Raw genomic sequence first — 23,010 nt, forward strand, 5'->3', positions numbered from 1 at the left:
CTCTGGATTAGGGATTGGCTTAAGGGAATGTTGTGGCTGGTTTGATCTTCTTTCCAGACCACTAAAACTGTCTCCATATCAGCAATAAGGCTGTCTTATCATTCATGTATTCACTGTTGTAGCACTTAATTTTCTTCGGGAACTTTTCCTTTGCATTCACCACTTGGCTGTTTAATGCAAAAGGCCTGGCTTCTGGCCTATCCCAGCTTTTGACATGCCTTCCTCACTAAGCTTAATCACTTTAGCTAAGTGATTTAAAGTAAGAGATGCCTGACTCTTCCTTTAATTTGAACACTTAGAGGCCATTGTAGAATTACTAACTGGCCTAATTTCAGTATTGTTTTGTCTCAGGGAATAGGGAAGCCCAAGGAGAGGGAGGGAGGGGAATGGCTGGTGGGTGGAGCAGTCAACATACACATTTACTGATTAAGTTCACCATCTTATATGGGTGTGATTCTTGCACACCAAACTTGTGGAAATTACATAACACACTCGTAAATAACAGAAGAACAAATAAAACCCAACACAGGCAGATAGAAGGAAATAATAAAGATTAGCATATAAATAAATGAAATAGAGAATAGAAAAATGAGAGAAAATGACTAAGCAAAAAGTTGGTTCTTCTAAAAGATCAACAAAATTGACAGACTTAGCTAGACCAACCAAGAAATAGAGAAGACTCAAAATACTAAAATCAAGAATGAAAGAGGACATGACTACCAAATAGGAGGGGAAATGACTGCTTGTGGGTACAGGGTCCCTTTTAGGTGGGACAAAAATGTTTTGAAACCAGATAATGGTTATGATTATGATTACATAACCTTGTGGTTATGCTAAAAAAAAAAAAAAAAACACTGAACTGAACACTTTTAAGTTGTGGATTTTATAGTATATTAATTATATCTCAATTTCCAAAAAAGAAAAACAACTTGATTGCTATTTCTCCTTTCGGTTTATTGACATTTCTTTTTTTAAAAGGTCGAAAAATCTTCCGTCTGTTGAGTTGGACACTGAGTAGTGTTTATTTTATTCTAGTTAGCATTCGGTCAAAGCCCTAATTCGTCAATAAATTGCTGCCAAACTATTAGGAATCAAAATTTTTCTGTGTAAGCAGTCCCCAACAATGTTTCTGGGTAATAATCAATATTTAATGTCATAATTATTAAAACTTATAGTAGGTCACCTGTCAGTAATACTTAGTTGCCCCTTTGTTTTAAATTTTTTTAATAAAGATGATGTCTTTGTTGGCTAGTCTGGTCTCAAACTTCTGGCTTCAAGCAATCCTCCTGCCTTGGCTTTCCAAAGTGCTGGGATTACAGGCGTGAGCCACCAAGCTCAGCCATTTTTTTAATTTTTATTTTTTCTTCTTCTTTTTTTTTTTTTTGAAGATGGAGTCTCACTCTTGCCACCTAGGCTGGAGTGCAGTAGCGCAATCATAGCTCACTCACTGTGGCCTCAAACTCTCAGGCTCAAGTGATCCTCCTGCCTCAGCCTCCCAAGTTTTTTGGTTGTCATTTTTTTGTTTTTGTGTTTTTGAGACAAGTGTCACTGTGATACCCAGGCTGGAGTATGGGCACCATCATGGCTCACTGCAGCCTCAATCTCCCAGGCTCAAGCCATCCTCCCACCTTGGCCTCCCAAGTAGCTGGAACTACAGGAACACACCACCATGCCTGGCTATGTTGTGTATTTTTTGTAGAGTTGGGGTTTCACCATGTTTCTCAGGCTGGTCTCAAACTCCTAGGCACAAGCAGTTTACCCACCTTGTCCTCCCAAAGTGCTAGGATTACAGACATGAGTCACCGCAGCTGGCCTAATGTGTCTGTGTGTGTGTGTCCCTAGATCCTTCCTCAGGAACTCTTGGTTTTTAGTATAAAGTTTCATTGATTTGTCTGGGTGTGGTGGCTCATGCCTGTAATCCCAGCATTTTGGGAGGCCAAGGTGGGTGGATCATTTGAGGTCAGGAGTTGGAGACCAGCTTGGCCAACATGGTAAGACCCCATCTCTACTAAATATAAAGTTTCATTAATTCTGTGACAAAAGTGGCCTCAAACTTCTCAGCTGAAACTGGAGTATGCTTTGTTATTCCAGGAGTTAGAGAAACTGAGGTACAGTAGTGGTTATTTTAAACTTAGCCAGCCAAGATAGATTTGGAGTGTTAGATTTGGCCCCAGGTCTTCTCATCATTCTAAGTTACTTTTTTTTTGATGCCATATTATCATTTATGTTTTTTATCTTAAAACTAACATTATTTAAATTTTAAAAGAAAAATACTATCCTAAAATGAGAGATGAAGAAATTACAGAAGCCAGACCCTTTACTGTACTCCAAAATACCTTGGTCTAGGTGGCTACAATAGCAAAATCCCATGAGCCATATTTGGGCAACAAAGCCCTTTTTCTTCTTCTTCACTTTCCCTTTTCACCTACCTAATACCAGCATACAGATTGCTGAGTTTGTCCTTTAAAGATACTGACAATATGGCCAGATGCCAGTAAAATAGAATTAGCTTTTAACGGAAGGATCAAGCTCTTGTGTAGGCTAATGTAGCAGTGGTTGAGTGGTAAAAAATAATATCCAGGAGGCCAGTCTCCCCCTTATCTGCTATACCTGCTTCAGCTTTCAAAGGCAGCATTTAATGGCCTGGAGATGGGTTGAAGTGATAGGATTTACTTCAAATCACTATAGATTGTTTTTATGATGATAGTTCATTGTACTATAATTCTGTTGTCTTTCTGTGTACGTAGGTTGAGAGCACCATTGGATGCTTACTTTCAGGTGAGCAGGACCCAGCCTGACTTGCCAGCTACCACTTATGATTCAGAGACTAGGAATCCTGTATCGGAAGACTTGCAGGTGTCTAGTAATTCTGATTCTGACAGTGACAGCTCTGCAGAATATGGAGGGGTTGTTGACCAGGCAGAGGAATCTGGAGCTGTCATTTTAGAAGGTCAGTATTTTACCCAGGTTTGGACTCACAAGGCTAACATCCATGAAGCTTAAACTTCAGAAGGCTAGAAACTAGATTTGTGCTTTGACACTTTCCCTTTTCTCCCCTAAATGTAGTGGATTCCTGTTTTATAGTATAGAGCCTTCACTGGCAATAATTATATAGAGAGGATTTGATCTGACTTACAGCTTAATGTAATTTGTGACCCAGTGAATCAGTAACTTTGTAATGGCATTTTATATTCTCTTTCACTTTTTTAGACATCTGAGAAAGTAGATTCTTTTTTTTCTTTTTCTTTTTTTTTTTTTTGAGGCAAGCTCTGGCTCTGTCCCCCAGTGTCAACGGGAGTGCAACGACAACAATCTCAGCTTACTGCAACCTCTGCTTCTTGGGCTGAAGCCATCTTCCCACCTCAGCCTCCCCAGTAACTGGGACTATAGGCACACACCACCACACCTGGCTAATTTTTTAAATTTTTTTGTAGAGACAGAGTTTTTCCATGTTGCCCCGGCTGGTCATAAACTCCTGAGCTCAAGAGATCCAGCTACCTCAGCCTCCCAAAGTGCTGGGATTACAGACATGAGCCACTGCACCCAGCCTAGCTTCTTTATTTAAAAGAAAAGTTTTGTAAATTCAGCACCCTGTCTAGGCTGACACTTTTGAGTCCTAGTATAACGTTATGTGTTATGCAAGTGGAACTTTATTTAATAGTCGTAGGCAGAGACCTCTAAAGTAGATGTCCTGCTTACGTTAAAAACTTTCTGATCCCCAGAGGGCGCTCTTTCAGTATATTTTACCACTGAAAGAATATTCTTGGATTATGAATTGAAATATAATAAATCAATGAAAACCATTAAGTTCATATTGATATAATTTTCCAAAACCTCATTTATCACTATCGTACGTTGTTAGAACCCCAACTAATTACTCCAAAAACTAGTAAAGGGTCAGGAATATATTAATATTTTGCCTTCCTGTATAAACTGTATTTCGGACAATCAGATAGTTGATGAAGTGGGTTTTTTTGTTGTTTTTTATTCATTTGTTTTTTTAAGACAGGGTTACACTCTATCCCCCAGGTTGGAGTGCAGTGGCATGATCACAGCTCACTGCAGCCCTGACCTCCCAGGCTCAAGCGATCCTCCCACCTCAGCCACCTGAGTAGCTAGGACTACATGTGCGTGCCTCCACACCTGGCTTATTTTTTGTAGCTATGGGGTCTCCCTATGTTGTCCAGGCTTGAAGGTTGTTTTTTTTTTTTTTTTTTTTTTTGAGACGGAGTCTTGCTCTGTCACCCAGGCTGGAGTGCTGTGGTGCAATCTCGGCTCACTGCAAGCTCCGCCTCCCAGGTTCATGCCATTCTCCTGCCTCAGCCTCTCCAAGTAGCTGGGACTACAGGCGCCCGCCACCACGCCCGGCTAATTTTTTTGTATTTTTAGTAGAGACGGGGTTTCACCGTGGTCTCAATCTCCTGACCTCGTGATCCGCCCGCCTCGGCCTCCCAAAGTGCTGGGATTACAAGTGTGAGCCACCGCGCCCGGCCTGAAGGTTTTTTTAATAGAAAAATTTCAGCTAATTGCTGCAGGAATGATAGAAAAGTCATCATTTTGTGACCCCCAATTAAATTATATATCTAGGCAAAGATCATCAGTGGATCCTAAAACCATTAGGTTGTAGGGTTGATGGGATTCCTTTTAATACAGGGACCAGGGTGATAACACCTGAACCCATTGGTCAATCTTAGCATCTCAAAAAAATAGGATAACAAGACCATATGTGCCTCTTAATGTGCTGCAATCAGAAATACTCATGCCACTTAGAAAGTACTGTACACACACACACACCAGCCCCCCACCCCCATTGCCAAAAAAAAAAAAAAGCCCTGAATCTACTCAAGACTGTTTTCTAACAACCAGTTTGCATAGTTTGTAGAAAAAGGGGTGGAGGAACAAGATAAATAATACCTCAGAGATGTAATCATTTAAATTAAAAATGTAGAACAGTCTACAAATGGAACATCTTTCTAGACCTAAATATATATGGAAATTTGACATATTGTGAAGGGAATATCTCAAATCAGTGGCGACAATTTTTAATGTTTTATGTAACAGTAAACCAACATAGTTTATGATTCCACTTACATAAGACGTCCAGAAAAGGCAAGTCTACAGAGACAATATTAGTGGTTGCCCAGGGCTGCAGATGCAAATATGGATTGACTCTAAATGGGCATAAAGGATCTTTGTGGGCTGATAGAAATATTTTAAATTGGGTTATGGTGATGGTTGCACAATGTTCAATTTACTGTATATAAAAGTTAATTTCATGAAGAAGCAGTCAGCCAAATCCAGGATGTGTAGGACATTTCATTAGACAAATTACCTGACAAATCAATGACAAACAGAGGAGAAAAAAATGGGTGAGGGGGGAATTGTAATAAAATGAGAAGGACTTAAGAGACATCACAAGCTCATTATGGAGACCTTTTTTGGATTCTGATTGCAATAAATCTGCAAAGAGCAGCTTTAAAACTATTGGGAGATTTTGAATATGAACTGGATGCCTGGGTATTTAGTGTTATTGGAGGATTATTGTTAATATTGTTAGGTATAATAATTACACAATGTTTATATAAAAAAAAGAATTCTTATCAGTGTTGCAGAAGTTTTTGGAAGTATAATGACATTTTAAGGTTTGTTAAGTATTCCAACCAAAAGAAAATAATGGAATGGGGGCTTAGGTGGAACAAGATTGGCAAAATATTGATTATTTTTTAAATTGAGTGATGGGTACTTGTGGCTTAACTATACTGTTCTGTCTACTTTTATGTATGTTTGAGAATATTCAAACTAAATTTTTAAAAATAAATTCACTGATGGTACCTGGGGAAATTGTCATCCTTTTTGCAGGAACACTGTCAGTTAGAAATGGGAAGCTGTAGTGAGTCAGGCCCTCTCCTGCTAGCTTCTCATACCTGACATATCTTATTTTGTATTTTACCTCTCCTATCATTTCTGGAAATGACTTGGCAGAGCAACTAGCAGGTGTCTCAGCAGAGCAAGAAGTTACATGTATCGATGGAGGCAAGACCCTCCCCAAACAGGTAATATGAACGTCGTTTTATTTTTATTTATTTATTTTTGTTTTAGAGACTAGGTCTCACTCTCGCCCAGGCTAGAGTGCAGTGGTGCAGTCATAACTCACTGCAGTTTCAAACTCCTGGGCTCAAAGGATGCTCCCACTTCAGCCTCCTGAGTAGCCGGAACTACAGGTAATGCCACCATGCTTGGCTAAATTTCTTATTTTTTGTAGACAGAGTCTCACTATATTACCCAGCTGGTTCCGAACTCCTGGGCTCAAGGGATTGTCCTGTCTCGGCCTCCCAAACCATCGAGATTGTAGTCATGAGCCACCATGCCCAACCTGAATATCCTTTTTTTTTTTTTTTTTTTTTTTGAGACGGCATCTCGCTCTGTTGCCCAGAGTGGGGTGCAGTGGTGCGATCTCGGCTCACAACAACCTCTGCCTCCCGTGTTCAAGCAATTCTCCTACCTCAGCCTCCCGAGCAACTGGGACTATAGGCACACACCACCACGCCCAGCTAATTTTTGTCTTTTAGGTAGAGATGGGGTTTCACCATACTGGCCAGGCTGGTCTCGAACTCCTGACCTCGTGATCCACCCACCTCGGCCTCCCAAAGTGCTGGGATTACAGGTGTGAGCCACTGTTCCTGGCCTCTGAATATCCTTTTAAATAAAAGGTTTGGGTTTTTGGCTGGGCATGGTGGCTTACAGCTGTAATCCCAGCACTTTGGGAGGCCAAGGCGGGTGGATCACCTGAAGTCGGGAGTTTGAGACCAGCCTGGCCAACATGGTGAAACCTCGTCTCTAACCAGAAAGTGGTGGGGCTGCAAGTTAAAATGGGAAGCTTGCAGGCTTTGTAGGCAAGAGGTCCAGGTGTGGATCCTATCCCAGTTACTCATTATTTGTGTGACTGCTGTCTCTTAGATTTAAAAATGGGGAGGGAGGAGTATTGAGGATAACCTGTCCTGTCTAGCCAACAAGGTTAAGTATCAGTTGAAAAAACAGACATAAATGTGCTTTATAAATTATTAAGCACATTCGCCAGGTGTGGTGGCATGCACCTGTAGTCCTAGCTACTTAGGGAGTCTGAGGCAGGACTACTTGAGCCTGGGAGGTCAAGGCTTCAGTGAGCCATGATTGCACCACTGCACTCCATGGCAACAGAGTGAGACCCTGTCTCAATAAAAAAATTAAAATTAAAAAAAAATATCAGGCAGAATATGGTTAGTAGGTGATAATTTTTGTTTTTAAAAATAATGGGCTGGGTGCGGTGGCCCATGCCTATAATCCCAACACTGTGGGAGGCCGAGGCGGGCAGATCACCTGAGGTCAGGAGTTCGAGACCAGCCTGGCCAACGTGGCGAAACCCCGTCTCTACTAAAAATGCAAAGATTAGCTGGGTGTGTTGCCTATAATCCCAGCTACTCAGGAGGCTGAGATAGGAGAATCGCTTGAACCTGGGAGGCAGAGGTTGCAGTGAGCCCAGATAGTGCCACTGCGCTCCAGCCTGGGAGACTGAGCAAGACTTCATCTCAATAATAATAATAATAATAATAATGTTGGCCGGGCACAGTGGCTCATACCTATAATCCCAGCACTGTGGGAAGCCAAGGTGGGTGAGTCACCTGAGGACAGGAGTTTGAGACCAGCCTGGCCAACATGGTGAAACCCCATCTCTACTAAAAATACAAAAATTAGCCAGATATGGTGGCATGTGCCTATAGTCCCAGCTACTTGGGAAGCTGAGGCAGGAGAATCGCTTTAATCCAAGAGGCAGAGGTTGTGGTGAGCTGAGATTGTGCCACTGCTCTCCAGCCTGGGTAACAGAGCGAGACTCCATCTCAAAATAAAATAAAATAAAATAACACCTATATATCATTGTCCTCAATATGAGTTATTTATATCTGCTGTGAATTCTGCCAATCTCAAAACATCATTTATCATTTTTTGCATATTTCTGTATGCTCTTTGTGTTTTTATTTGAGTCTGGCTCATTTTTCCCAGCTTAGTACATCTTGGAGAGCTTTCTGTTATCAGTACATAAAATTGAATCTTTTTTTTTTTTTTTTTTTTTTGAGACGAGTGTCGCTCTGTCGCCCAGGCTGGAGTGCAGCGGCATGATCTCGGCTCACTTCAGGCTCTGCCTCCCAGGTTCATGCCATTCTCCTGCCTCAGCCTCCCGGTAGCTGGGACTACAGGCACCTGCTACCACACCCGGCTAATTTTTTGTATTTTTTTTTTTTTTTTTTTTTTGTAGAGACGGAGTTTCACCGTGTTAGCCAGGATGGTCTCGATCTCCTGACCTGGTGATCCGCCCACCTCGGCCTCTCAAAGTGCTGGGATTACAGGCGTGAGCCACCGCGCCTGGCCTAATCTTGTTCTTATTAATAGCTACATGGCATTCCATCATACAAATATATTTTGAGTTAATTCTTTTCTTTCCGCCTGCTGAGTTCAAGCGATTCCCCTGTCTCAGCCTCCCGAGTAGCTGGGACTCCAGGCACACGCCCTCACACCCGGATAATTTTTTGTATTTTAGTAGAGATGAGGTTTCACCATGTCGGCCAGGATGGTCTCGATCTCCTGACCTCATGATCTGCCTGCCTTGGCCTCCCAAAGTGCTGGGATTACAGGCGTGAGTCACCACGCCCAGCGAATTAATTCTTTTCTTATCATGTAAAGCATGGTTGGTGTATGGTGGCACACGCCTGTGTTGTCTCAACTACTTGGGAGGGTAATAATACTTTTTTTCTTGATATAAATCATGCTACACTGAACTTTTTTGAGATAGGGTCTCATTCTGTCCCTCATGCTGGAGTGCAGTGGCACAATCATAGCTCACTGCAGCCTCAATATCCCGGGCTCAGGTGATGCTTCTACCTCAGCCTCCTGACTACTTGGGACTACAGGCATGTGCCACCACACATGGCTGATTTTTCAAATTTTTAACAGAGACAAGGTCTTGCTATGTTGTCCAGTCTCAACTCCTGAGCTCAAGCAATCCTCCTGCCTTGGCCTCCCAACAAGCTGGGACTATAGGTGTGATTACCACACTTGGCCTGCTTGGAACAATCTTATATAATTATCTTCGAAAATATTTGTGACTGGCTGGGCATGGTGGCTCACGTCTGTAATCCCTGCACTTTGGGAGGCCAAGGCGGCAGATCGCGAGGTCAGGAGATCGAGACCATCCTAGCTAACATGGTGAAACCCCGTCTCTACTAAAAATACAAAAAATCGGGCTTGGTGGCGGGCGCCTGTAGTCCCAGCTACTCGGGAGGCTGAGGCAGGAGAATGGTTGTGAACCCGGGAGGCAGAGCTTGCAGTGAGCCGAGATTGTGCCACTGCACTCCAGCCTGGGCAAAAGAGCGAGACTCCGTCTCAAAAAAAAAAAAAAAAAAAAAAATTTTTTACTATGATCATGGGCTGCATAATAGTTCAGTCTACGACAGACCACATGTATGATGGTTGTCCCATTAGATGATAATACCAGGCCGGGCACAGTGGCTCACACTTATAATCCCAGCACTTTGGGAGACCAAGGCGGGTGGATCACTTGAGGTCAAGAGTTCGAGACCAGCCCGGCCAACATGTGAAACCCACCACTGTGCCACAGTTGCCTACAGTATTTGGTACAGTAACATGCTATACAGGTTTGTTGTCTAAGTATGTAATAGTTTACACAGTCTAGGTTTATTTAAGTACCTCTGGGATCATTCAGTGACGAAATCGCCTAAAGACTCATTTCTCAGAATGTATTCCCATTGTCAAGCAATGCGTGACTATATATCCATGAGATATCTCTAGCAGAGAGATTCCTATGCCAAAGGAAAGATATATGTGTTTTAATTTTCATGGTTAATGCCAAATGGTGCTCCAGAAGTGTGTGCCACTTTACATTTAAGGCAACAGTATATAAGCATGTCCGTATCTCATTTACCCTCAACAGTGCTTGGTGTCATCAGCTATCAATTTATACCAGTATAATAGATGAAAAATGGTCTCTTTAATTTGCATTTCTTTAATTATAAGCAAACACTTATTGACCATTGTGTTTTCTTGTAAGCATTTGTATCCTTTGTTTTCTTTTTTTCCCCCTCTGGTACACATGAGTTAAATATTTTATAGCTGCTATTCTTTATATGGATAGCTGCTTTTCTTTGAGTGAAGGAAAAAGTATCCAAGAATTTTATAAGATTAAAGAGTAGTATAGTTTTCATAGCTTATATTTTGCCACATTGCTTCTAGAAAGAATGACAAGTGATTCATAGATGTTACAAGTTTTCCATAGCCCTTTTAATTGTTTGTATCTTTTTTTGCACTTCTGTTAATTTCTTAGTTGCACATCTTCTTCAAGATTGATTTTACATTTTCTCTAATTTGAATATATTCTGTTTTTCATCTAGCCATCTCCCCAGAAGTCTGAGCCTTCTGCTTCTATGGATGAGGAGGAAGGGGACACTTGTACAATATGTCTGGAACAGTGGACCAATGCTGGGGACCACCGGCTCTCAGCATTACGCTGTGGGCATCTCTTTGGGTATAGGTGCATTTCCACATGGCTTAAAGGACAAGTACGAAAATGTCCGCAGGTAAGAACCATAGGTAAGGACACATTAACATGTTAAGTCAGGCACATTCCTAGAACCACTCTAATTATGTCCTGTTGGGTTCTTTAGTGCAACAAGAAAGCCAGGCACAGTGACATTGTCGTCCTTTATGCCCGAACCCTGCGAGCTTTGGACACTAGTGAACAGGAGCGCATGAAAAGGTAGGTGGTAAGAGTATGCCTGGCTGGAATGTTCCCTTTTGGTTCATTGTAGGCACATCTGAGAAAGAAGGTATGAGTCACTGGTAGTGAGGTTTTACTTGACCTGTGACTTGGGATCTCTGGGGATCATTGGCAGTCTGTCTTACACTGTTATTTATAATTCATGTCTGATCATCTTAAGGAAGTCTGCATCGTTTGCCTTATGTAGAGCATTAAACACGGGGATCTGGCACATTACTTAACTATTGCCAGTTTTGCTTCTCATATCCCTGAGCCCCCCCACAGCAGTTCTCCATACAGAAAACTCCTAAGTGAAGCTTTGCACATGCAGTGCAATGTAAAAAATTACCAGGATTTCGGAAGCACATAAACAGTTGTTAATAACACCACTCAGTATATGCTTCAAAAATATTAAAGAACATACACACCATTGAGAGAGGTGCAGGGACATGGGTTCACACTTTACTGGTTTGGATGTACACAGGAAAAGTCATTTTGAGACATCCTTGGAAATGTGTCTGTAAAGCCTTTGATCTAGTAATAATTGTTCAGGAATTCTAAAGAAACATTGAAGGGTGTGTACAAAGATTTACTTAATGAAACTTCATTTAGCATTGTTAAAAATCTAAGGCAAGGGGATTGCTTAGTTGAGTGAACGGTGGTGTATGCATGAACAGAATACTATACAGTGTTGAAATGTGCATATGTTGTCCTGTGGAAGCATGTTATTAGTATGATTGCATTTTTGTGAACTAGAAAAAAAGTAAGGCTGCTGCAGTGGCTCACTCTTGTAATCCCAGCACTTTGGGAGGCCAAGGCGAAAGGATTGCTTAAGGCCGGGAGTTCAAGACCAAGCTGGCCAACGTAGTGAGATCCTGTCTCTATTTAAAATTTTTTTTAAAAGAAAGAAAAAAAACACTATAGGTAGTCACTGTACAGATTATTTTAGTTTTCTTCTTTGTTTTTACTCATTTGATCCAACCAGTACTCACTTGTAGCATTTTTAAATAACGGAAGATGTGTACAGAGAGGAATTTTGTTGAAAAGGCAAAATCTATAGGTGTGGCTGTAATGGGTGATTATATTTAAAAACAATTCACTGATTACAATAAGTAATTAGTACACTCTCCAGCCTCATTAGAAAAAGTGAAGAATTTCAAAATGCCGATACAGACTAATAAAACGAACAGCCTTGTACCCAATTTTATCAAATCTTAATATTTTGCCATATTGCTTTGAGCCTTTTTGAAAATAAATAGGCTGGGTATAGTGGCTCATGCCTGTAATCCCAGCAATTTGGAAGGCCGAGGCGGGAGGATTGCTTGAGACCAGGAGTTTGAGACTAGCATGGGCAACATCGTGAGACCTTGTTTCTAGTAAAAATGAAAAATATTATCCATATGTAGTGGTACACACCTGTAGTCTCAGCTACTCAGGAGAGAGGATTTCTTGAGCCCAGGAGGTTGTAGCTGCAATGAGCTATGGTCATGCCACTGCACTCTAGCCTGGGTGACAGAGTAAGACGCTGTCTCAAAAAAATAAAGATAAATCTGTTGACCAGGTCAAGAAGGAAAAAAAGGAAAGAAAATTTTAAAGAAGAAGAAGTGAATTACAGATACAGTAGAAGGGCCAGGCACGGTGACTCACACCCGAAATCCTAGCACTCTGGGAGGCTGAGGCAGCAGATTGCCTGAGCTCAGGAGTTTGAGACCAGCCTGAGCAACATGGCAAAACCCCATCTTTACTAAAAATACAAAAAATTATCCGGATGTGGTGGTGCATGCCTGTAATCCCAGCAACTCAGGAGGCTGAGGCACGAGAATCGCTTGAACCTGGGAGGCGGAGGTTACTGTGAGCCGAGATTGCACCACTGCACTCCAGCCTGGGCGACAGAGCAAGACTCTGTCTCAAAAAAAAAGGTACACTAGAAGGCTTCCTGTGAACTAAGTTCTCCTTAATTCCATAGAGAACTACTTTCATGAATTAGGTGTTCATCATTCCCAAGAGTTATTATGTATTTGATTAGCTATATATGTATTTGTAAATTATACATAGTATGACATAGAAAGTTTTGTTTTGGTTTTTGGTTGTTGTTGTTTTTTTTTTTTTTTTTTTTTTTTGAGACGGAGTTTTGCTCTTGTTGCCCAGGCTGGAGTGCAATGGTGCGATCTTGGCTCAGTATAACTTCCTGCCTCCCAGGTTCAAGCAATTCTCCTGCCTCAGTCTCCCAAGTAGCTGGGATTACAGGCGCCCATCACCATGCCCAGCTAATTTTTTTTGCATTTTTAGTAGAAACGGGGTTTCACCATGTTCGGCAGGCTGGTCTGGAACTCCTGACCTCGTGATCAGCCTGCCTCGGACTCCCAAAGTGCTGAGATTATAGGCGTGAGGCTCTGCACCCGGCCAGAACGTTTTTATACTGTATGCAAATGTTATGTTAGATTATAATTTTTTCTTCTGTAGCTTGCTTTTTTGCTTAATTTTATGCTTCAGGAGTATATCCTAGTTGATACATGGGACTCTAGTTTTTTTTCATTTCAATTTCTTGATAATATTCTAGTTCTCTAGTCAAAATTAATCTGTTTAGGCCAGGCGTGGTGGCTCACACCTGTAATCCGGGGACTTTGAGGGGCTGAAGTGGGCAGATCATCTGAGGTCAGGAGTTGGAGACCAGCCTGGCCAACATGGTGAATCCCCATTTCTACTAAAAATACAAAAATTAGCCGGGCATGGTGGCACGCACCTGTAGTCCCAGCTACTTGGGAGACTGAGGCAGGAGGATAGCTTGAACCCAGGAGGCGGAGGTTGTGGTGAGCCGAGATCGCACCATTGCACTCCCGCTTGGGCAACAATAGCGAAACTGTCTCAAAAAAAAAAAAAAAAAAATTATCTGTTTGTATTTTACATTGGTAGATATTTAAGTTGTCTCCACTTGTTAATATTAGCCATGCTGCAGAAAAACAGGTCTAGCAATGGAATTGCTTTATTATAGGGCACATTTAATTTCAGCTTTACCTAAATATTGTCAAATTACACTTCTAACTTACACTTTTCTTGTGTAAAAAAAAGGAGAGATTTCTGATTTTTTCATACCTTTGCGAATTTTATTTATTTATCTTGAGACAGAGTCTTGCTCTGTCACCCAGGCTGAAGTGCAGTGGTGCGATCTCAGCTCACTACAACCTCCGCCTCCCGGGTTTAAGTGATTCTTCTGCCTCAGCCTTACGAGTAGCTGGGACTACAGGCACCCGCCACCACGCCTGGCTAATTTTTTGTATTGTTAGTAGAGATGGGGTTTCACCATCTTGGCCAGGCTGGTCTTGAACTCCTGACCTCGTGATCCACTCACCCAGAGTGCTGGGATTACAGGCTTGAGCCACTGCGCCCAGCCAAAAACAATTTTTTTTAAAGACAGGGTCTTGCACTATCACAAAGGCCAGAGTGCAGTGGCGCCATCAGACTCCTAGGCTCAAGCAGTCCTCCAACCTTAGCATCCTGAGTAGCTGGGAGTACAGGCGCATGCCACCACACCTGACTTACAATTTACTAAATAGTATATTTTTCTGTACAAATTTTCATTCCGACTTCTATCCTTAATTAAGTTTCCGGGTGGGCGCATTGGCTCATGCCTGTAATCCCAGCACTTTGGGAGGCTGAGGTGGGTGGATCACGAGGTCAGAAGTTCGAGACCAGCCTGACCAACATGATCAAACCCTGTCTCTACTAAGAATACAAAAATTAGCTGGGCGTGGTGGCACACACCTGTAATCCCAGCTACTCAGGAGGCTGAGTCAGAAGAATCGCTTGAACTCAGGAGGAGGCGGAGGTTGCAGTGAACCAAGATCGCACCACTGCACTCCAGCCTGGGCAACAGAGCAAGACTCTGTCTCAAAAAAAAAAAAAAAATTAAGTTTCCATGTGTGAATGGGCTATAGTAGTCCCCCCTTAGCCACAAGGAATACATTCCAAGAGCCCCCAGTGAATGCCTGAAACCATAGTATGTTTTTTCTTATACATACAAACCTAAAGGTTAATTTATAAATTAGGAACAGTAAGAGATTAACAATAATAAATAATAAAATAGAGCAATTATACCAGTATACTATAATAAGTTATGTGAATGTGGTCTCCATCTCTCTCAACATATCTCAATATTTGTGGGTTGTGGTTGATCACAGATATCAGAAACCATGGAAAATGAAACTAGATAAGGAGACACTACTGTACTCTTTTGTTCCACGGTCTTTTTGTTAATTCTTTCTCCCATATTCCAAGCTATAATTTATTGTAGCTTTAATATATGTCCCCCCACTTTGTTCTGCAAAAGTGTTTTTTGCTATTTTTGGCATTGTTCTTCATATTAATTTTTTAAAATTAACTTGTTAAGTTCCATGAAAAAAACCTTTGGGATCTTGATTGAAATTGCATTAAAAATTATTATAGGGTAACTTGAGAAGTACCATCTTTGTGATAGTGAATCTTTTCAGTCATGAACATTATGTAATATCCTTCCATTTATTCACTGTTTTCTTGTGTCTTTCACAAGTGTATTTTGCTTCATAAAGATCCTGCCTAGCCTTTTACTTTACAGTCACGTGCTGCATAATGACCTTTGGGTCAATGACAGATTGCATATACGATGGTGGCCCCATAAGATTATAATGGAGCTGAAAATTCTGTTGCTTAAGTGATGTTGTAATCATTGAAATGGCTTAGCGCACCACGTGTGGTAGCTCACACCTGTAATCCCAGCACTTTGGGAGGCCGAGGCAGGTGGATCACTTGAGGCCAGGAGTTTGAGACCAGCCTGGGCAACATGGTGAAACCCTGTCTCTACTAAAAATACAAAAATTAGCTGGGCGTGTTGGCAGGCGCCAGTCATCTAAGCTACTTGGGAGGCTGAGGCAAGAGAATCTCTTGAACCCGGGGGGCGGAGGTAGCAGTGAGCCTGGATCACACCACTGCTCTCCAACCTGGGCAATGGAGCAAGACTCGGGCAAAAAAAAAAAAAAAAAGTCTTAGCTCAATGCATTACCTTTTCTATGTTTAGATACATAAATACCATTATATTACAATTGCCTATAGTATTCAGTATGGTAACATACTACACACGTTTATAGCCTGGGAGCAACAGTATATAGCTTAGGTGTGTAGTAGGGTATACTGTATAGGTTTCTGTAAGTACATTCTGCAATGTTTACACGACGAAATCGCCTAACAACATGTTTCTCAGAACATGCCCACATCATTAAGCTGCACATGACTATTTCTAGATTGCTGTTAAAATTGTTGTGAATGAATTTTTTAAATTGCATTTACTAATCAGTTATCTGATGAGGACTGCTGTTGATCTAATTTTTTTGGTCTTGAGTCCAGCAGCTTTGCTAAACTGTAATCGTTTTGTGGGTTCTCTTAAATTTGCCATAAAAATTAATAAGGGCAGCTTTATCTCTTCTAATTTTCATACCTTTTTCTTGCATATCTTACTGGAGTGGAATTCTGTCTTTGCATTTCATATTTTGAGCCTGTTTTTAGGTACATACAAATGTATGATTGTTATTCTTGGTGAATGTGTCCTTTTATGATACATTGTTCCTCGTTATGCCTATTTATGCTTTTTCCTTAATTCTTTTTTTTTTTTTTTCGAGACGGAGTCTCGCTGTGTCGCCCAGGCTGGAGTGCAGTGGCGCGATCTCGGCTCACTGCAAGCTCCGCCTCCTGGGTTCACGCCATTCTCCTGTCTCAGCCTCCGGAGTAGCTGGGACTACAGGCGCCCGCCACCGCGTCCGGCTAATTTTTTTGTATTTTTAGTAGAGACAGGGTTTCACCATGGTCTCGATCTCCTGACCTCGTGATCCACCCGCCTCAGCCTCCCAAAGTGCTAGGATTACAGGTGTGAGCCACCGTGCCCGGCACTTTTTCCTTAATTCTAATTGGTCTTTCCTTTGTTGGTATTTGCTTGATGTCTACTTTTGCTCTTTTTAACTTCAGATTCTTTTTTGGGTTATATTATTTGAGTATCTCATGAACAACCAACAGCTTATTGTTATTTTTTTTAATCCAGTAACCTTGGCCTTTTAACGTGTCAGTTTAATCTTTTATAATTTGCCATAGCTGAACACTAGATTAGCTCTGTTCTCTCGTTTTACCTGTGGCATTTTTAGTCCCCATTTTCTAGTAATAGTCAAATTCCTGACCATCACTCCCTGCTTACCCCAAAACCTGTTTCTGAAGAGATTTTTCTCTTTTTATATTTTATTCACTATCATGACATATTTACAGCTTTTTCTGTTTTTATATATTATTCACTATCATAACATATTTACAGCAAAGAAGGTGCATCATAGCATGAACTTAACTCTGCCACCTTGATGGGAAGTCTTCTGTAGCCTTCCTAATCCCCACTTGTTGCTGGCTTTCCCCCTCTAGTTCCCTACTGAAGGAACAGATGCTAAGGAAACAGGCCGAGTTAGAATCAGCACAGTGCCGACTCCAGCTGCAGGTCCTCACTGATGAGTGCACTAGGCTTCAAAGGCGTGTTCAGGTACGTTTGTCCTTTCTAATCCAAAGAACTTTTGGAATAGGAATGGAAGAGGAAGCTAATGTTACTTATGTTCATCTCAGAAATAAATTGAATTTGCCAAGTTGTTTAGGAAATAAACATGACCAACTCCTTATTTTATTTTTGAGTAGGGCATCTGTTCAAAACTTACTACACACTTTATGATAAAGTCTACTGTAGTCTGAATTTTATTTTTTATTTTTTTATTTTTTTTTAGATAGAGTCTCACTCTGTCACCTAGGCTGGATTGCAGTGATGTGATCTCGGCTCACTGCAACCTCTGCCTCCTGGGTTCAAGTGGTTCTCCTGCCTCAGCCTCAGCATCTCGAGGAGCTGGGATTACAAGAGCCCACCACCATGCCCAGCTAATTTTTGTACTTTACTAAAAGTTGGCCGGGCTAGTCTTGAACTCCTGACTTCAGGTGATCCGCCTGCCTTGGTTTCCCAAAGTGCTGGGATTACAGGCATGAGCACCGCACCTAGCCTTACAATCTGAATTTTAGAAAAAATTAAATAGCCAACCAAGAATTCCAAGCTTGTTTAAGTAATTTTACCTTCCTAAATCTACCAGTAAAATGAGGGCTTTACCAGGAGTTTGAAGGTTACAGTGAGCTGTGATCGCACTACTGCACTCCAGCCTGGATGCCATGGGGTGACAGAGTGAGACCCTGTCTCCTTTTTTTTTTTTTTTTTTTTTTTAAAAAAGGACTTTAAACAAAACCACCATTAAGGACTTTCAACCCTCATATTATGATTCTGTGCTCTCCTTATTTCACTTGCTTGTTGAAATACTGTAAAAACTCGGCAGTTCTGGCCGGGCGCGGTGGCTCACGCCTGTAATCCTAGCACTTTGGGAGGCCGAGGCGGGTGGGTCACCTGAGGTCAGGAGTTCAAGACCAGCCGGGCCAACATGGTGAAACCCCATCTCTACTAAAAATATTAAAAAATTAGCTGGGCATGGTAGTGGGCGCATGTAATCCCAGCTACTCAGGAGGCTGAGGCAGAAGTGCTTGAACCCAGGAGATGGAGGTTGCAGTGAGCCAACATGGTCCCACTGTACTCCAGCCTGGGTGACAGAGTGAGACTCCATCTCAAAAAAAAAAAAAAAAAACTCTGCAGTTCTAGGATTCATGTTAACATTTTCATATAATGGACAAGAAATCTTCCTGTATAAGATCAAGGAATTGTGTTTGAGGGGAATATCAAATTAAAAAGCTTTGTATTTATAAAATCTTTTTCATTTTAGGACTTGCAAAAACTTACATCACATCAAAATCAGAATTTACAGCAACCCAGGGGCTCCCAAGCATGGGTTCTGAGCTGCTCACCCTCCAGCCAGGGCCAGCACAAGCACAAGTACCACTTCCAAAAGACCTTCACAGTATCTCAGGCAGGAAACTGCCGGATCATGGCATACTGTGATGCTCTGAGCTGCCTGGTGATATCACAGCCTTCTCCTCAGGCCTCTTTTCTTCCAGGTAAAGAGTCTAGAACCTTAGCTTTCATGTTCTTTATTAGATTCCATATATTTATTTCCTTGCCCTTTTGGAAAATTCAAGACTCAAGGCTTAGCAAATCACCTTTCCCTATCAGTTCCTTGTTAATGCAAGTACCCCAGGGTGCTGCAAAGATGTCTTTACTGTAGTGACTTCATTCTGTAAATTTATTAACCAAGAGGGTAGAAATACTGATGACCATGATAAAGCAGACGGTGAGGTCCTTGGAAGTGTAGGTTACTGATACAGTCCAAGAAGGACTTATATGTCCTATTCAACTTACAGATTCATTTTAGACTGGAAATGTTTGACGAAACACTACCTTAAAGGTTAATTCAAGGTGAAACAAAATTTAATACTTTCAGTAGTGTTCAAGTTAACAATTTCCAAATAAGAGAATTTAGGGAGTAAATTGATTATTTTATTAATACTAGGTTAATTTTCTCTCAACATATTTTGTGCTTTTTAAGCTTAATTTTAGGTTTTCTAAATGTTGAAAACCAAGTCTTTTCAAATGCTCAATTAAATCATTTCTAAATCTTGTAGATGTTTCTTTCTCCTGTCTTCAGCATAAGATTTCTGCCAACTGCAAGACCCATTTGCTTTAGCATGGTTTTATAATGTTCCTTTATCCCATCAAAGTTTTTAATAAAAAGATTTATCATCAAATAAAACCAACAAATTGGAAAAATAGCCATTTCCTAATGTTCCCCAAATTGGGAATGTGTTCTGTTCTTTTTTTCTTAACATGTCCATTCCAGTCCGCTTGATAGTGTGCTGGTGCTGATTTGTCCTTGTTCCCCTTAATGATTAACTCAGTGTGATTTTTTTTTTTTTTTTTTTCCTTTTTGAGATGGAGTCTCACTTTGTTGTGCAGGCTGGAGTGCAGTGGCATGATCTCAGCTCACCGCAACCTCTGCCTCCTGGGTTCAAGAGATTATCCTGCCTCAGCCTCTGGAGTAGTTGAGACTACATGTGCATGCCACCATGCCTAGTTAATTTTGTGTTTTGTTTTGTTTTGTTTTGTTTTGTTTTGCTTTTTGAAACCGAGTCTCGCTCTTTCGCCCAGGCCAGACTGCAGTGGCGCTATCTCTATCTAGGCTCACTGCAAGCTCCGCCTCCCAGGTTCACGCCATTCTCCTGCCTCAGCCTCCCGAGTAGCTGGGACTACAGGCGCCCGCCGCCACACCCGGCTAATTTTCTGTATTTTTAGAAGAGACAGGGTTTCACCATGTTAGCCAGAATGGTCTCAATCTCCTGACCTCATGATCCGCCCGCCTCGACCTCCCAAAGTGCTGGGATTACAGGCGTGAGCCACTGCGCCCGTCTATGCCTAGTTAATTTTTATATTTGAAATGGGGTTTTAACATTTTGGTCAGACTGGTCTCCAACTCCTGACCTCAAGTGATTCACCCATCTCAGCCTCCCAAAGTACTGGGATTACAGGCATGAGCCACCATGCCTGGCCACCTATACCTGCGCCCCCACCACCCTTTTTTTTTCCCTCTCTGGCTGTCCTAATTCTGCTAGAAGAAAGTACAGTAAGCCACGTACTAGAGAAGCTGAAGCTATCTTGAATCTAGGATTTGACGTATTTTTAAAGAATTTAACTCAGTTGGGCACAGTGGCTCATGCCTGTAATCCCAGCACTTTGGGAGGCCAAGGCAGGAGGATCGTTTGGGCCCAGGAGTATGAGACCAGCCTGGGCAACATAGTGAGACTCCGTCGCTATGAAAAATTTTTTTTTTAACTAGCTTGGTGTGGTGGCACACCTCTCTGGTCCCAGCTACTTGGGAGGCTGAGTTGGGAGGATCACTTGAGCCTAGGAGATCGAGACTACTGTGAGCCATGATGGTGCCACTGCACCTTAGCATGGGTGACAGAGTGAGGCCCCGTCTCAAAATATATATATATATATATATGGTACTTAGTAAAAAATAAATGTTATCATAGCCTAGTAAGAGAACAGAGTAACAAGAAGTTTTAAAAGGTTATTGGTTTTTGTTGGTTATTTTCCCCCCCTTTGGGAATGTGGGTACTTGAATGTCATCTCTTTCATTTCATTTCAGACAGATGTGACATATCTTGACTGACAAATTATTTATTTTCATTCTCTATTGTTCACTATTCCTTCTGTATCTGGAGTGTCTGTGGTTCTGGTGAAATATTCTGTCTTTCAACAGCTTTATTGAAGTATAATTGACAGAGAGTAAACTACATATTTAAAGTACACAATTTGATGACTTTTCACATATGTAATACACCCCTGAAACCATCACTACAATCAAGATAACTTTAATTTTTTTTTTTGACAGAAGATCTAGTTCTGTCTCCCAGGCTGGAATGCAGGGAGGGGTGTGATCTCAGCTCATTACAACCTCTGCCTCCTGGGCTCAAGTCATCCTCCCACCTCAGCCTCTCGAGTAACTGGGACTACAGGCTCGCCCCACTACGCCCAGCTAATTCTTGTATTTTTTGTAACAACAGGGTTTCACCATATTGCCCAGGCTAATCTCGAACTCATGATCTCAAGCGAGCCATCCACCTCAGCCTCCCAAAGTGCTGCGATTACAGGCGTGAGCTACCATGCTTGGCCATGAACATATGTATTACCCCAAAAGTTTCCCTATGGCCTTTTATAATCTCACCTGCCCCTCCCTCCTCTCCCATCCCCGGCAGTCACTGCTTTTTGTCACTACAGATGAGTTTGCATTTTCTAGAATTTTACATAAATGGAATCATACAGTGTTACCATATTTTGGTCTGACTTCTTTCTCGCTGCATAATTTTTTATTGTAGTATATATTAGTAGTTAATTCCTTTTTAACAGGTAGTATTCCATCACAGGTGCATACAATAGGTTTGTTTATCCATTTACCTGGACGTTTGGAATGGGTTATACTTTTTCTTTTTCTTTTTTCTTCTCTTCATTGTCATGAAGCAAGCATGGATTGTACTTTTTTTTCTTTTCTTTTTTTTGAGACGGAGTTCTGCTCTGGTTGCCTATGCTCGAGTGTAGTGGTGCGATCTCGGCTCACTACAACCTCTGCCTCCTGGGTTCAAGGGATTCTCCTGCCTCAGCCTCCGGAATAGCTGGGATTACAGGAACTTGCCACCACGCCTGGCTATTTTTTTTGTATTTTAGTAGAGACAGGGTTTCACTGTGTTGGCCAGGCTTGTCTTGAACTCCTGACCTCAGGTAATCCACCTGCCTCGGCCTCCCAAAGTGCTGGGATTACGGAGGTGAGACACCATGCCTGGCCTGGGTTGTACTTTTTTAAATAAATCATAGGCCAGGCGCGGTGGCTTATGCCTGTAATCCCAGCACTTTGGGAGGCTGAGGCGAGCAGATCACCAGGAGGCAGAGGTTGTAGTGAGCTGAGATTAAGCCACTGCATTCCAGCCTGGGCAACAGAGTGAGACCTGTCTCAAAAATAAATGAATAAATTGTAACACTGGAGAATTTTTGTTTGACCAGCTGGTTCCCAAGGACTCATATGCCAAGAAAGGTGGACAAAGGAGCTACTTGAAAAAGTAGTTTGCATTGCCCTAGGTTCACTTTCAGTGATCTATTTCATACTATTTTGCCTTTTTCAGGCTTTGGTGTTAAGATGTTGAGTACTGCCAACATGAAGAGCAGTCAGTACATTCCGATGCATGGCAAACAGATCCGTGGACTGGCATTTAGCAGTTACCTCAGAGGCTTGCTACTCTCTGCTTCCCTGGACAACACTATTAAACTGACCAGGTGAGTGATTTGGGGAGGAAGGTGGAGACTGGGCTCTTTGGTGTTGAGTAGCATGGAATTAGTATTGGTGTTATGATGACCTTAGCTCTGTTTTTTTGGTCTGAGACTGTGTCTTCTGAGATCCATTTAAAATATATTGCTTTTAGAAGTGGGCACAGCAGGTTACAAAACTGTATGTGTTTCCTGTTTCTTTAAAACTATATGTATTACAAAATATGTCTTAAGTATATATATATTTTTTTAATTTTTTTTTTTTTTTTTTTGAGTTGAAGTCTTGCTCTGTTGCCCAGGCTGGAGTGCAGTGGCACGATCTCAGCTCACGGCAAGCTCCGCCTCCCGGGTTCAGGCCATTCTCCTGCTTCAGCCTCCCGAGTAGCTGGGACTACAGGCGCCTGCCACC

General features: G+C 41.8%; 1 protein-coding gene across 4 annotated transcripts in view; it reads left to right on the forward strand.

Annotated features, from left to right (window-relative positions):
- Positions 1 to 23,010, forward strand: part of RFWD3 (ring finger and WD repeat domain 3) — a 46,552-nt gene that overhangs the window by 12,526 nt on the left and 11,016 nt on the right. For all 4 annotated transcript variants that reach the window (XM_063611595.1, XM_055297941.2, XM_055297944.2 and 1 more), the window contains exons 3-9: positions 2,748 to 2,950; positions 5,983 to 6,053; positions 10,440 to 10,625; positions 10,713 to 10,804; positions 17,234 to 17,348; positions 18,613 to 18,844; positions 22,460 to 22,610. In XM_063611595.1, coding sequence (XP_063467665.1) covers positions 2,748 to 2,950; positions 5,983 to 6,053; positions 10,440 to 10,625; positions 10,713 to 10,804; positions 17,234 to 17,348; positions 18,613 to 18,844; positions 22,460 to 22,610 — 1,050 coding nt within the window. The remainder of the gene's footprint in view (positions 1 to 2,747; positions 2,951 to 5,982; positions 6,054 to 10,439; positions 10,626 to 10,712; positions 10,805 to 17,233; positions 17,349 to 18,612; positions 18,845 to 22,459; positions 22,611 to 23,010) is intronic.

Source organism: Symphalangus syndactylus, chromosome 11 (assembly GCF_028878055.3).
Source record: "Symphalangus syndactylus isolate Jambi chromosome 11, NHGRI_mSymSyn1-v2.1_pri, whole genome shotgun sequence".
Taxonomy (NCBI): domain Eukaryota; kingdom Metazoa; phylum Chordata; class Mammalia; order Primates; family Hylobatidae; genus Symphalangus; species Symphalangus syndactylus.